This window comes from Anarrhichthys ocellatus, unplaced genomic scaffold (genome assembly GCF_004355925.1).
Source record: "Anarrhichthys ocellatus isolate YVR2014 unplaced genomic scaffold, GSC_Weel_1.0 scaffold61, whole genome shotgun sequence".
In the NCBI taxonomy this organism is placed as follows: Eukaryota; Metazoa; Chordata; class Actinopteri; order Perciformes; family Anarhichadidae; genus Anarrhichthys; species Anarrhichthys ocellatus.
Window position 1 is genome coordinate 1,208,728 of NW_022280091.1, and position 13,350 is coordinate 1,222,077.

The window sequence follows — 13,350 nt, forward strand, 5'->3', positions numbered from 1 at the left end:
TGCTTAATGAGAGAGCTGGAGTGCGTCTCAGCAGACCTGACATGTTGCCACTATAGTTAGCTCTCTGCTGCAGGCGCCATGATAGCTCAGCAGAAAGCAAAATGTTGGAGAGGTACATCCGAATGCGCGGTGGATGGTAATGCACGATCCTTGCTTACGTTATTGTTTCAGGAATAAATATTGCATGTAGATACAAAAAACAGCTTTTTAAAGAAGCGTATGTGATTGATCAATGTACGGGTTGGGACACAATCTGCATTAGTAACAGATTACTGTACACAGGTAGAAATAAAAGAGCTGGGAGTCACAATGACATGTAGACACAATTAATAGATAGTATTTGATGATCAAGGTATTGTAAATATATACTTGTTTGCCAGCCTATTTGGTCAACTCCCTGATGTTTCTGAAGACAGCAGTTTGTGGTGCTATTCAACTGTATTATATTCTACTCGCAGGTCTTTCTATAGGGCTGCCCCCTCCTAATCATTAAGTCGACTAATTGATTGTCTTAGTCAGCTGAGATTTCTTTTGGCAACACGTCATTGTGCTTTTTCTTCATGCTAAGTGAATATTTCCAAGAAACCTATGAACACATCGTGGTTCCTACACGAGTGGCCTGCCTACCTGAAAATAGTTGAAGGAAAACTGCTGCACTAAATAGGACACTGACTTTATGGACACAGTGACATTACCCACAGCACAGGCTATTTACAGAGATATGGTTCATATCTGCTCACACCACATTGAAATTAAGCTCATTCCAATATGAAGGCACAGACCACAAAGTGTCAGTATCCATATCCAGAGGCCCAAATCTGAACAAAATGCAAACTGTAGTCCAGACTGAAAAGGGCGGCACGCTCATTAACAGCCTGTGACATTACCCTGATGATGGCCTAATCTCTCAGATCTTGTTAGGATCTAAATTCTGTTTTTTTTGTGGAAAAAGAGCTTTCTTCCTTTAGCTGTTGGATGCTGCTCGGTTTGTCACAGTGCCATCCATAGCTTGCAGCTGGCGATGCTGAAAACACATGCTTTGATAAGTATACACAGTTTCTTCCCTTTTGGAAGATGTAGCGGATCTGACCGCGTCACGTTTTTCCTCACACTTCATGATGACACAAAATCTTTGCTCTCTGCAGCCAATTTTTCACGAATTAACATGCTGACACAAGCACTTTTTCTTTTTTTTTTTTTTTTTTTTTTTTTTTTTTTTTTTTTTTTTTTTTTTTGAAAGGATGCATGCCTCAGTTGATGATAGAACAGATGGGCCTCTTTAAAATAACCTCTTTGAGTTTTAAATAATAAGATAAAAGATGTAACAAAAAGACAGCCTGTTCAAACATTCTGTAGTTAAAAAAAACCATTAGTGTCATGATGACAGCGATTTCATTTAAATTGAGTGTGCTTATGGCTGGTATAGCTTTCTCTTATGTCCAATGCATCATTTGTAAGTTCGCTCCGTGAGCCACGTGTTCGCGTTGGACCCGCTGCCCCTGCAGCAGCCCAATGCATTTATAATTTACTATCACATGCACACGCAGACACATTCATAATTTACTGTGGGAATGTTCTTAACGCATGGCTCAACACAGGCGCCCAAATACACCCCGGAGAAGACACAGGCATGGGTTAGGCTCCTCCTCAAACTCCCTCACACTGAAACATCAAACTATGTTGACATATTTTAACATTACCTCATGTTCTCACACAAATCTTTCCACCAATAAAGGTACGTAAATGCTCATTTACACAAGCACAAACCCACACACACACAGAGGCACACACAGGGTGTGTTGCATGCCATTCAGAACCTTGTCATGCTGGCCTCAATAGGTGGACGAGAGAGTCGGGCCAGTTCATCAGCAGCACCATGCTGTCCATAATGGAGGAGATGTGGGAAAGGGCTTCGTGAAATGTAGGCCAAGTCACCAAGGAATGCACGGAGTAAAAGTCCCTAAGTTCAGAAATAGAGACAATAGAGGCTCCATTAATAACAGAAACTCAAAAAAACGTGAAATTTTCGTCCCCCATTTTGAATTAGGCATGGGCTTTTAGGCTGAAAGAGGACTTCTCCGAGAGTCTCTCAGCACACAATACCTCTGATCCTCAGCTGATACCTGAATTAAGGCTAAGCTGATAAGTGTAAAGGCTGTATAGGTTAAACTGAATTAATGTTGCCTAGGTTGACTAATTAGATCGGCTATTGATTTTTCAAAGAAATGAACAAAGAACTCTTATTTTAGAGGGTTAGCTGAGAAGGACAGATTGTATTGGCACCTTCTTCTCCGCCTATCAAATGCTCTGCTTTTCTTCCCGGGACCATTTTTCCCATAATATGTCGGAGGGAATGACGACATCTTAAGGGTCCCATTTAATATTGTAGTACCTCCATACTGTTTACACACGGCATGTTCCTCCATGGATGTGATCGGATAGCGATATGACAGTTTAAATGTCATCAGACTCTTTTATTTTTATTTTTTATAGGCTAGACTTCATATTTACAAACCAGGTCATTCCCACTTGAGCTCACTTAACGCTGAGGCACATCCTCTGAGGAGTTTGTCTATATATAGGTATATTATCTGCCAGCATGTATGGATTCACAGGAATTATGAATAATAATGAATAAATGACCTTCAAAGTGAAACTGCACCGCGCGAGAGGAAGACGGGGCAGGGAAGCGAGAGAAGAAAAAAGAAAAAAAAAAGAGCGTAGATGGATGTTTTATTAGGAGGAGAGTGGTGGGAATGGAGTGAGATGGGAGGGATGCGAAAGGGGTGAAGGAGGAACAGGGGGAAGGAGCAGGGTCCTAATGGAAGGATGTCGTCATTCTCTCCCTTTAGCGGGAGAGCTGAGGATTTGTGGGAGGAGGAGGAGAAGCCACAGTAGAGGAAATGGGCTTGATGGGCCGTTGGGTGCAGAAAACCGAGAGATAGTCTTCAAAAATGTAGGTGTGCATGGATGCATGGCAGTGTTTGTGCGTCGGACATGCATGTCTATTACGCCCTTCGTTGTGCAGTTGTGTATAGCTCACAGACCTCAAATGGGGGTTGGGGGGGGATAAATTACCACAACATAGGCTTAGCAGCGCCTGTTTCTTGTGTAAACCTCCAGTGATGTCATGTGACTGGTCCTATGTGAGGGTTTCCTTGTATTGTAGCGGTGAAATCACATGTCTGTGTTAACTGTTAGGTGTGCCCCCCTCGCCTCACTTTATTCTCTCCTGTCTATGCTTTGTTTACACCACCGTATCCAATAACAGCGCATCGAGGAGATTTCACTGATCTGTTCGTTTGGAGCACACAATGGTTTTAGATGGTGTTAGAGGTTCATGGCTCAACCAAGCGATGATTCACTTCGCTGCCCTTTTGTCTTTAATTCGCTGATGTTCTCCTTCAGCCCGTAGTCAAAGTCTCTCAAGTGGAAACATTTTAAATTGCTCACTTTTTTTTTTTTGAACCTGCTCCAAAAGACTACACTTTTGAATGAGGTCAGGTTTTGGTCAATGCAAAGAAAAGACTCATTGGTTGATGGCTTATTGTAGCTCGCAGTGGAAGGTGAGAGGAAAAGATTGGAAGGAAGGCGAAGATGTGACGGACGCTTTAAGGCTCACTTTCTGCTGAGTTTTGTTAAACTAAATCACACATTCAACCTGTGCTAAAAGTATTCTACGTTACATACCTGCATGCACTATGTGCTGCATTTAACATACTATACAGTTAAGTGTGTAGAATGTATTATTCAGAATTTACATCTAAATTCAAGTTTCTCTTTTTATCAAAACCATTCAGTGGAATTGGCCGACAAGGACTCCCTGTTTTGCTGCTCTGTTGTCCATTGTAGCCTGTGACCAGGCTGCTGGTGTGGGACTGGCCTGTACCCACTCAAATACCTGACAATGGGCTAATCTTCTATTGGACACCATTTAATTCAATAAATAACAATTCACAACATTATTATGAGTATTTTGTGGGATTTGTCGACAAATCCCATAAAAAGTCCCAAAACAAGTTATCAAGTGACGATATAAACAAGAGCCATAGTCCTTCCTTGATGAACGTGAACTATCAGTAACACATAAGTGAGCCATACTCTGAGTGACATGTTCCTCCATTATGTTCTTGTGTTGTTTATTGCCCTGATTATGTGAAATATTCACTGGAGAACTTAATGTGTTTTAATCCACAGCTGGAAATATTACCCAAAAAGAGCACTCTTTACCCCATTTACCCACTATTTAGGTATAGACGATAGTGCCCAGCTGTTAAAGGGAATATTTTAGCCTTTTTTTCTTTCTTTTTTTTTTTTTTTTAAATCAAGCTAAATATTTGTGACCTGTTTGTGTCTGCAGTAGGAAAGAATGGACTTGGGGCTGAGTGCTGGCTTGAAAGTGAGAGGATGAAGCCGGCCTCTCTGGCTGCAGCTGGCCCTCGTCAGTCTGTTCGGTGCTGACGGTTTGCTCTGGTCTGTGTTTACAGAAGTGCATCTATTGTCGTAAGCGCTGCTCGGCGAAGCGGCAGGCAGGTGCTTGTATCCAGTGCTCATGTGGCCGGTGTCCCACCTCCTTTCATGTGACCTGTGCCCATGCTGCCGGTGTAATCATGGAGCCGGATGATTGGCCGTATGTCGTGTCAATCACCTGCCATAGACATCAGTCGCGGAGTTCCTCAGCTGTAAGTTATAGGACGGGTGCTTCCTAGAGCTGTTATGAACCAGACTGTGCTCAGTTAGTTAGAGAGGACACGGCAATGTGTTCGCTCTTTGAGATCAGACTTTTAATTCCTAAACAAAGATTAACGGGGATAATTGGTTCTAGCGTAGACGCCAGATGATTTGGTGTAACTCCCATGCAGTATAGCAAGAGGCGGGCATGTGAATGTTGGTCACATTTTTTTTTTTCAAAATAAATGTAAGTAGAGTAAAAAGGGGATGGTTTAGTGTAGGGATATAAATCTGCATATTGACTGAGTGTGCTTGTACGGTAGTCTAATTGCTGCTCTCGGTCTATACTAGAAGCAGCGAGCGTGCCAAGCGCCGATCTCCCTGGGCCAGACGGTAATCTCCAAACACAAGAACCTGCGCTACTACAGCTCTAAGGTCACCGAGATAACCTCCCAGATGTTCTACGAGGTCATGTTCGATGACGGCTCCTTCTCCAACGATACCTACCCCGAGGATATAGTGGTGAGAATATGTTTAATTAGCACGAGGTCGTATGCGATATTATAACCCCTCTCATTTAGAAAGGAACTTCCTTCTAGCTGAGAGGGATTATTGATCCTCACATGGTCGTTGCATGAGGGATTACCTGCAAATGTGTTTTACACTCTAACCGTAACGTGTGCATCTACCAAACCGTGAAACAGCATGGATGTCTGAAGAGGCTATTCATATTATATTATAAATATTATGGGACTGTCATGGTAGCGGCAAATAATCACTCGCATGGCCTTTTCGATGAGTTTAAATTCATTGATTTGTTCAAGTGATTATGGTAATGACTTAACACTATTAAAGAGAAGTAGCTGTGGCAGAGACACAACCACACACTTGCATGTATTACTACTGTATTAGTGAGGACATTCCACTCAATCCTCAACCTCAGCCTTAATTGACCAAGTAAATTCTTACTCTGAAACCCTGAGATGCAACATTGAATAGCATCCTATTATGATGCTGAAGAAATATTTGATCACGTTGTAGGTCCATGTTTTGAACATTACTTACCACCATGTGAATCGTTTCGTGGAAAATCTTGCTGCGTTTTAGAAAGACTGCAAGGTTTCTTTCACGGGAATAATCAAATGAATTATGGTCCCATTCTATTTAGTGTGTCACAGCCGTTTGAGTGAGCCCACCAGGACCTAAATGGAAAAGGGTCATAATTAATTATTTATTACACCTGTTATTACCCTGCGTGCTATGAATCAACCAAACAGGGAACACCAGCTAGCTCAATGAATCAAACTCGCACGCTAAGATACTAGAGCTTCTCTTCTTGGACCACAGTCCTCGCTGGCGTTTCATCAAATTTTGACATTTTGACACGCACTCTTACTTGGAACAACCATTGTTCTCCTGTGTCTTTAGAGCAGAGACTGTATGAACTCGGGTCCTCCAGAAGTGGGGGAAGCTGTTCAGGTGAAGTGGCCTGATGGGCTGTTCTACGGTGCCAAATACCTGGGATCCAACGTATCACACATGTATCAGGTACATGCTAATGTACTGCACTATAGACATACACGACAAATGGTAAATGTATGCGAAAGACATATGAGCTGTTTTTTTTTTTTTTGCAGATGTAATCATTTTTTTGGGGGTGAATGTTGAGTTATATTGCAAGCTCAGTTGAGGGTCAAAGCAGGGAACTTAAAGAACTCCGGCAACGTCGGCGCTATCGTGACTCCTCTGACGTCGTCAAAAGTCTTCTGGTCGATGTGTGGAGAGAGAGAGAGAGAGACAGTTGAGGTTGAGGGAGGTGCTGAAGTCATGTCGACTAAAGAGGAGGAGAGGGGAGGTGATGGGAGGATGAACAGAGATAGAGAAGGCAAAAGCTATGCAGACGCAGATGGGGAGAGATGGAGAGAGTGAGAAGAGGAGGAGAAGAAGGAGGTGACAATCTGCATTATTCAAGCTAAATGAAATATTCACCAAGCGAAGTCCTGCGGCTTCCACTTAAGGCTTTATTTAGTCGAGCTGGGCGTCAACCATTAGTTATGCACAAATGCATCTGTGACGCAGACACTCAGTTTAAGATGGGTCGGATAGAAGAAAAAAAAAAAGAAGCTGAACAAGACCTTTCCATTGTCGAGGTGTGCCGAGCTGTGAAATAGTTCTACGCTGGGTTTACTTCAACATCTACATGACGATCAGACACTTGAGTTTGTTGAGCAGAAGACATGCGATTGTGAGCGTAGAGGTAACATGAAAACAGCGTCTTCTCGTCTTTTTAATCAGTCACTCTTTGTAGTCAGAGTTGGTAATGTTTCATCATTTAGACCTGAAAAAGGCAGTTTTTCTTTGTGATTTATGATGAAATAACAAATTATGAAGATATTGATTCATGTTGACTTTAGATCTGAGACATGCTTTATAATAAACGATATTGTATTTGCACTTTTACTACAAAGATCACTTGTCTTCGACAAATGTTCAAATCCTGATTTATTTACTGCAAATTAATACATAGATTAAATTTCGGAGTTAGAAAAGCACCAAGTGGAGTACGTTAAGTACCTTTCAGGTTTAGTGTGTGCATGGGTGAGAAAGAGGCAAATTGTAACGCACTTTGCATAAATGCATTCATTTAACAGCATGTAAATGATTATTTTCATGTCCTCTCAGGTGGAGTTTGAGGACGGGTCTCAGGTGCTGGCAAAAAGAGAAGACGTCTATACTTTAGATGAAGACCTACCTAAAAAGGTGAAACGTAGACTTGTAAGTATTAGACTTACTGGGCAACACATGAACTTGTAAACCATAGGTTTGATGCTTGTAATGGCAATGACGGTTAAACACTCTCTTGCCACCTGGAGCACTTTGTTTACTCATCGGCGTTTTCTTCTCTTGGCTCGTCTTTCTAGTCCACCGCTTCAAGCATGCGTTTCCAGGACGCCTTCTTCACCACGCAGGGCGAGAGGAAACGGCAGAGAACGCCCAATTCGCGCTTCCAGAAAGACTATGTGGCCCTGCCAGGCCTCCGTACTACTACTACTACTACTACTGCCAAAAGCACATGGGAGCAACGCAGCCACAAAGGGAAATGAAGTCATGGACAAGGATCAATGACAAACGAATGCACTGACTAACCAGTGGATGTAGAGGAGGAGGCTGTTTGTGTGCGAGTGTATGTGCGAGTATGCTTGTGTTGAAGCGTTTTGGATCTACGTCCATCTCAGCTGTTGCCCACACAGCTTCCCTGAGGAAACATCTGAAGGGAACGGGTGACTCGGGGTTAGATGGATGCTCACTAGCGAGAGCTTGTACATTCTACAACAGTGACGGGCTGGAGAAGAACAGGACAGCTGGACTCTCGTAGAATTCTGGGATTGAATGGGTTACCGGAGGGCGTCGTCGCCTTGGTGGCCTCGTGCTTTCACATCCGTCAGGGAAAATAAACGTGACTTACATTTGTCACATCGCCCTTTTTTTTTGAGAAAACAAACTTCTTTTCTTTGTACATGGACAATTCAAAGGAGAGATTTCTTTTTCTAAATGGCTTGCCCATGGTAGCTTTTTGTGGGTCTGTTATTTCCAGATTTGATTTAGAATATTTATGGACTTTGCTTGTAGTATTTTCCCTCATGTCTTACTGTTTCTCCCCGCATGTTAAATGTCCTAACTGCTCCTGCTGGAGTCCAATGACACTACGATGGCTTCCTCGCTGCATGATTTTTCATCCACACGGACGAAAATCTATTGACTGTGTAATTTGTGACTGAAAAATGAATCATTGCCGAGTTTAAAAGAAACCAAATGTTAATCCCTCCCGAAGATGAAAGATTCAGACAGGAAGCCATGACTTTGGGTTGGATTCTGTGCACTGTTCACGTGAAATGCTACTGTCGCTCCATTGAATGAAACACATTGTTGAAATTATTTAAAATTTGTATTTATTTTTGGCTTGCTATAGTTAAACTATTGCTAACTGCTGTAATGAAAACAATAAATAAAGATATGTTTTTTTTTTTAATTGAATTGTCAAGTTATTTCAAATAAATTCAACAGCTGCTGTTATGCTTTCACATCACTGATGGGGCGCAAGCATTTAAAGCTGCTGAGCCTCCCCACCTCATGTTCATCTTTCTGCACTTATCTGTGTTTAAAGAGGGAGAGGTAGTTGTCACACCGTGTCATCAGACTTACTACCTCACCCCCGAGTGATCGCACCAATGACTGCAGTGTCCTCAGCAGATTTCAGGATATTTGTCCTTGTGGGAGGCGAGGTAGTTGTAGGTGAATAGTGTGTAGTGGCTTCCACTGGTAACCCTAACCCTACTATACTATGACTTTATTTTTTTATTTTTTCGACATACTATACTGTGACTTTCAGGCTAACTTGGAGCAGAACTCCAAACTTAAGTGCAGACAAAGAAGAAAGGAACTGGGCTAATATAAATAGAGACTGAGTAAAGGTGGAACAGGTGAGCAGAAGCACAGGTGACTACAGGGCTGACTAGAGACCGGTTAAACTAATGAGGGCGGGGCAGACGATCACAAAGGCGGGGAATAAAAATAAAGGCAGGAGGTAAAACAAGACAAGACTAATAAGGGGTTATCTTCAAAATAAAAGCAGGAAACACTAGAGCTGAATGAAAACATGAATCAAGGAAACAAGAAACGGAAGACGCGAAACACTCCACACTACAGTACGACTTTCTTTTTACATTTTAATAACATACCTATACTCTGACATTTTCAACAGGCTTTTCATTTTGCAATGACTTATTTATTTTCATGATGGCTTTTTAAAATATATTTCTAAATACTATATCATGACTTTTTGATTTTTTCATACTATAATTTTGCTCTTGTATGTACTTTTTGTGAATAGTTTACCGTGACTTTTTAATGATTTTTCTACATGTAAGACTTTGTGATTTTTACAACTTTTAACAAATTTGAAGGGGACCGTCTGCTACGCTAACATGGTCCAGAAAAAGGACTGCTGATTTAGCATGTTTTAGCCCATTACTGCCTGTGTGAGTTGATATACTTTGGGTATAGTGTTTAAAACACAATCATGGTCCTTTCAAACAACACATAAACAAGCCTTGCTCTAATGTCAGCCATATACGACATGAATTATTAGGGGCCAAAAAAAAAACCTCTTAATTTCAGACTTTTTTAACATTACAGATATGAAAATAGTTTTTAACTTTAAAACAGAGCACAATATCTAACCACCAATACATGGCAGCCAAAATCACCGAAATCTACATTTCAAGGTGCTGTTTATCAAAAGTTATATAAAAATCCTGTTCTTTTTAACTTTATTGTTCCAAAGTCTTAAGTATTATACAAAACGACAGAAGTAGCAATTATTTCACTTGAGTTTATTTGTAACAAATGAAACTTGTGTCGACAGAGAACAGAAATCCATACAGTCCTGTTTTTCGGTTTTCACTCGCTTCGAGAACAAATGTAGGAAAATAAAAAGCACTTGTTGACCCGGAGCAGAAAACAAACCAAATTAAAAAAAAAAAAAAATGTTTACATTTACAGACCAATTAAAGGTAATTGATCCAAGTAACACCATATTTGAATTTTTATACAATTTATAAACTCCAGTTTTATCCATCTACATGATACATTAAGGGGGTAAAATAGAACACTTTCTTTGTGAAACGTCTCTTTTGTGGTACAACAAATCCACAATGTGATGTATTGCACATACTGCTGTGCCATAAATTGTGACTTCCGGTGCATCGTTGTATTATATCACTCTGATAGATTCTTATTCACTCTTTACCTTAATTGTTGATCTATTCATTCATTTGTTTATGCATTTCAATTACTCTCTGTGTTTTGTGTTATTTACATATAAACAACCATGTGAGCATTACAGGGTCCATCTTTACTGAGTTCAAGTAAAACTCCTTTGGGAGGGGGAGGGGGCTATCAGAGATAATAGGATACTAGTATTAGTGCATAGTACAAAGAGAGAAAGTGCAAGTCTTCCCATAACAGGTGCGACCAAAGGGGCATCTCAAAAGTGGTACCATGCATACAAAAAACGACAACAGGGTTACTGTAAGATGGTGGGAATCCGTCAACGATCCCTAATACGGTCAAGCGCTAACGGAGATACAAAAAATGATGGTTTCTGTGTTGGAGGCGTAGCACCTGAACTTCTCTCAGCCTTTGTCGTTAAAGGAAAAAATATATATAACTGTTGACATCAGGATGAGTGACACAGATGAGCAGTGTGACGGATTTTAGGAGGAGGGCTTCAGGTATCGGTTTGGTTCGTTTCTTAGCTTTTCTCCAAAACGGACAAAGTTAGCCACCGTAGTTCAGCTTCATCTTGATTTCGATGAAGCTGAGTAAGTATGACTCCTCTGAGCCAGCTTTTTTTTTTTTAATGTATTTGAGTCTCATGTAAGATATCATTTCGATTAAAAGAGATATGACAGTGTTGTTGCTGGGAAAGTGATGAGTACAACTATCCAGCCTCCGCAGAGCTCGTCCATACAAAGTTTCACAGCCAAAAACACAACACACTAGATACGTATACGTACTGTAACATAACAAAATCATATACACATACATTCGGTTCACATACATACAAGCACACACACATAAGATACACAAAAGAACCCTTTAAAGTAACTTTATCAAAATAGGCGTGTAATATAAGGCACTAGAAATCTAAAATCAAAATACTTATTAGATGCTGTTTGAAGTATGAGTTTGATCATTCGTCGGTTGCCATGACACACAGAAAGTATGACATCATCGACTGAAACTGTGACATGATAAAAGATCTACTTCCTAAGAGGTCAGAGGTCGTCCCTCTGTTTGGACACATTTAACAGTGGCGAGAATCATACAACATCTTTGTGTCTGGAAAAAAGATGCGTCATCAATATCATCGTCTTCATAATGGCATATAACTGCAGTTAGTGACTACACACAAAAATATATAATACATCTACTTATTGCACACTGAATCAGACAGAGAGAGAAGTCATAGGTGAGCATTCCAGTGAGAAAATTGTTCCTGCCCTAACCCCCCCCCCTCGTTTTTCTACATCCCTGGCTCGCTCCCTGCTTAAGAAATCTTTGTGAAGCTTATTTGGACACATAAATAGATGTTTTTGTCGTACTTTGCTTTTCCGTGCATGCTCTCTGTTGTTTCTATCTGGACTTTCAGATCAACCTGCACACAGAAGAACGTGGCGAGATTATTCTCGGGACGTCCCAGTGGCAGCAGGGTTTAATGCTGCACCTCGGTCGGCCCCTGGGAATTCAAAAATGGCTGTCTTCTTTGACACCGGCAGGCCAGATAGAGATGAGGTTGAGAGTCCCGTGTGCATGGTGAAACAACCGTGTGTTTTCGAACAACCGAGTGGGTTAGAGAATACAGGAGTGACACTCAATTGTGGTGCTTTTTTTTATAGAATTGTGAACATTTTCCACACTAGATTTGATTGTACACTTTAAAACAGTACCGTATCACTTTTTTTTCCTCTTTTTTTGTTAAAACGCTACAGCTCATTGTATTACACAGAAGGGTAAAAAATACCACTTTGCCTTTGTATTGTCAGTGGGGACAAAGTCATAAATCTGTAAAAACAAAAAAAAACAGAACATGCCATAAAGAATAGCTAGTTTTTAAAAAAACAAGATAGTCACATATCTATATTTTCTTTTCTAAAAAACTAAATGAATGTTTTACTTTGTGGTATGCATTTTAAACCTCTCTCAAGCTTCCCTTATCTTAAAACATGAAGCATAAGGTTGAACTGGTGGTTTTTATTACTGTATGGTAGAAATATCTGGTTTTTCATTCACAAGAAGAGTCTGTTTCCAAAACAAAATAGGAAAACATAGCTTGGTGTCTTTTTTTGGGATGTATATTCTTTGTCTTTTTAATACTGTGTGCTCTGTGTTCTCAGTCTCCCGTTGGCAATTCCCTGGTGCTCAAAAGTCCCAGTTCCTTCAGTCCACGAGACTTCCATAAGATGGATTTGTAGACTCCTTCTGGACAGTCCTCAAGATAGAAAAATCTAAATTTCTTGTGACAGCTAAATACTGTAGCCGGGTCCTGTGCCTAGGTTGGTGATGCTACACTGGTGGTGGACGAGGTGAGTTCCACACCCAAACAATGTAAAGCAATCTGGGTGCTCACAAAAGCACTGAAACGAATAATAATAATAATAAAAAAAAAATCAATATTTGATCAAGTATTCTGATTGGAACAGTGGTTGAAGTTGCTTCTTCAGACTGACCAATGGGTGTGTTTGGGCTGAGGGTGAAAGGAAACACCCTTGTCAAGCAGGTTGCTATGGCTCAGTTGGAGGTGCTGTTTCTGAGTACGGGAAAAGCCGATGGGTCCCCTTTCACTCTGCATGTGGTCGCAAAAAATCTTCAAAAGACACACTGCAGCCTAGTGCATTCATTTAGGCCGCGTGTGACCTAAGAAAAGTGCACTAGCTGGGATGTGGCATGAGACACGGCCAGTCGGGTTTATGTTGCATAGTGATCAAAGCTTCCCAGGTACTCTAGGCTGGCCCGGTAGCAGAACTGGTACTGGTCCTGGAGGGAGGCAGAAGAAGATCAAGTCAGTGACAGAGGACACAAGGTGTTTAGGGAAATGAGGCATGGATTAGAAAGGAG

At 41.0% G+C, this 13,350-nt stretch overlaps 2 protein-coding genes across 28 annotated transcripts in view; one reads left to right on the forward strand and one right to left on the reverse strand.

The window, feature by feature from the left end:
• The window catches only part of kdm4c (lysine (K)-specific demethylase 4C), a 27,271-nt gene extending 18,680 nt beyond the window's left edge, over positions 1–8,591 (forward strand). For 2 of the 4 annotated variants that reach the window (XM_031871877.1, XM_031871879.1), the window contains exons 18-22: positions 4,488–4,682; positions 5,023–5,193; positions 6,100–6,219; positions 7,354–7,446; positions 7,593–8,591. In XM_031871877.1, coding sequence (XP_031727737.1) covers positions 4,488–4,682; positions 5,023–5,193; positions 6,100–6,219; positions 7,354–7,446; positions 7,593–7,775 — 762 coding nt within the window. In that variant the 3' untranslated portion in view covers positions 7,776–8,591. The remainder of the gene's footprint in view (positions 1–4,487; positions 4,683–5,022; positions 5,194–6,099; positions 6,220–7,353; positions 7,447–7,592) is intronic. The other 2 variants (XM_031871880.1, XM_031871878.1) reach the window with 2 other exon arrangements.
• A 1,452-nt stretch (positions 8,592–10,043) lies between these two features.
• Positions 10,044–13,350, reverse strand: part of LOC116396895 (receptor-type tyrosine-protein phosphatase delta-like) — a 150,323-nt gene continuing 147,016 nt past the window's right edge. For all 24 annotated transcript variants that reach the window (XM_031871850.1, XM_031871863.1, XM_031871864.1 and 21 more), the window contains one exon: positions 10,044–13,269. In XM_031871850.1, the coding sequence (XP_031727710.1) occupies positions 13,201–13,269 (69 nt within the window). In that variant the 3' untranslated portion in view covers positions 10,044–13,200. The remainder of the gene's footprint in view (positions 13,270–13,350) is intronic.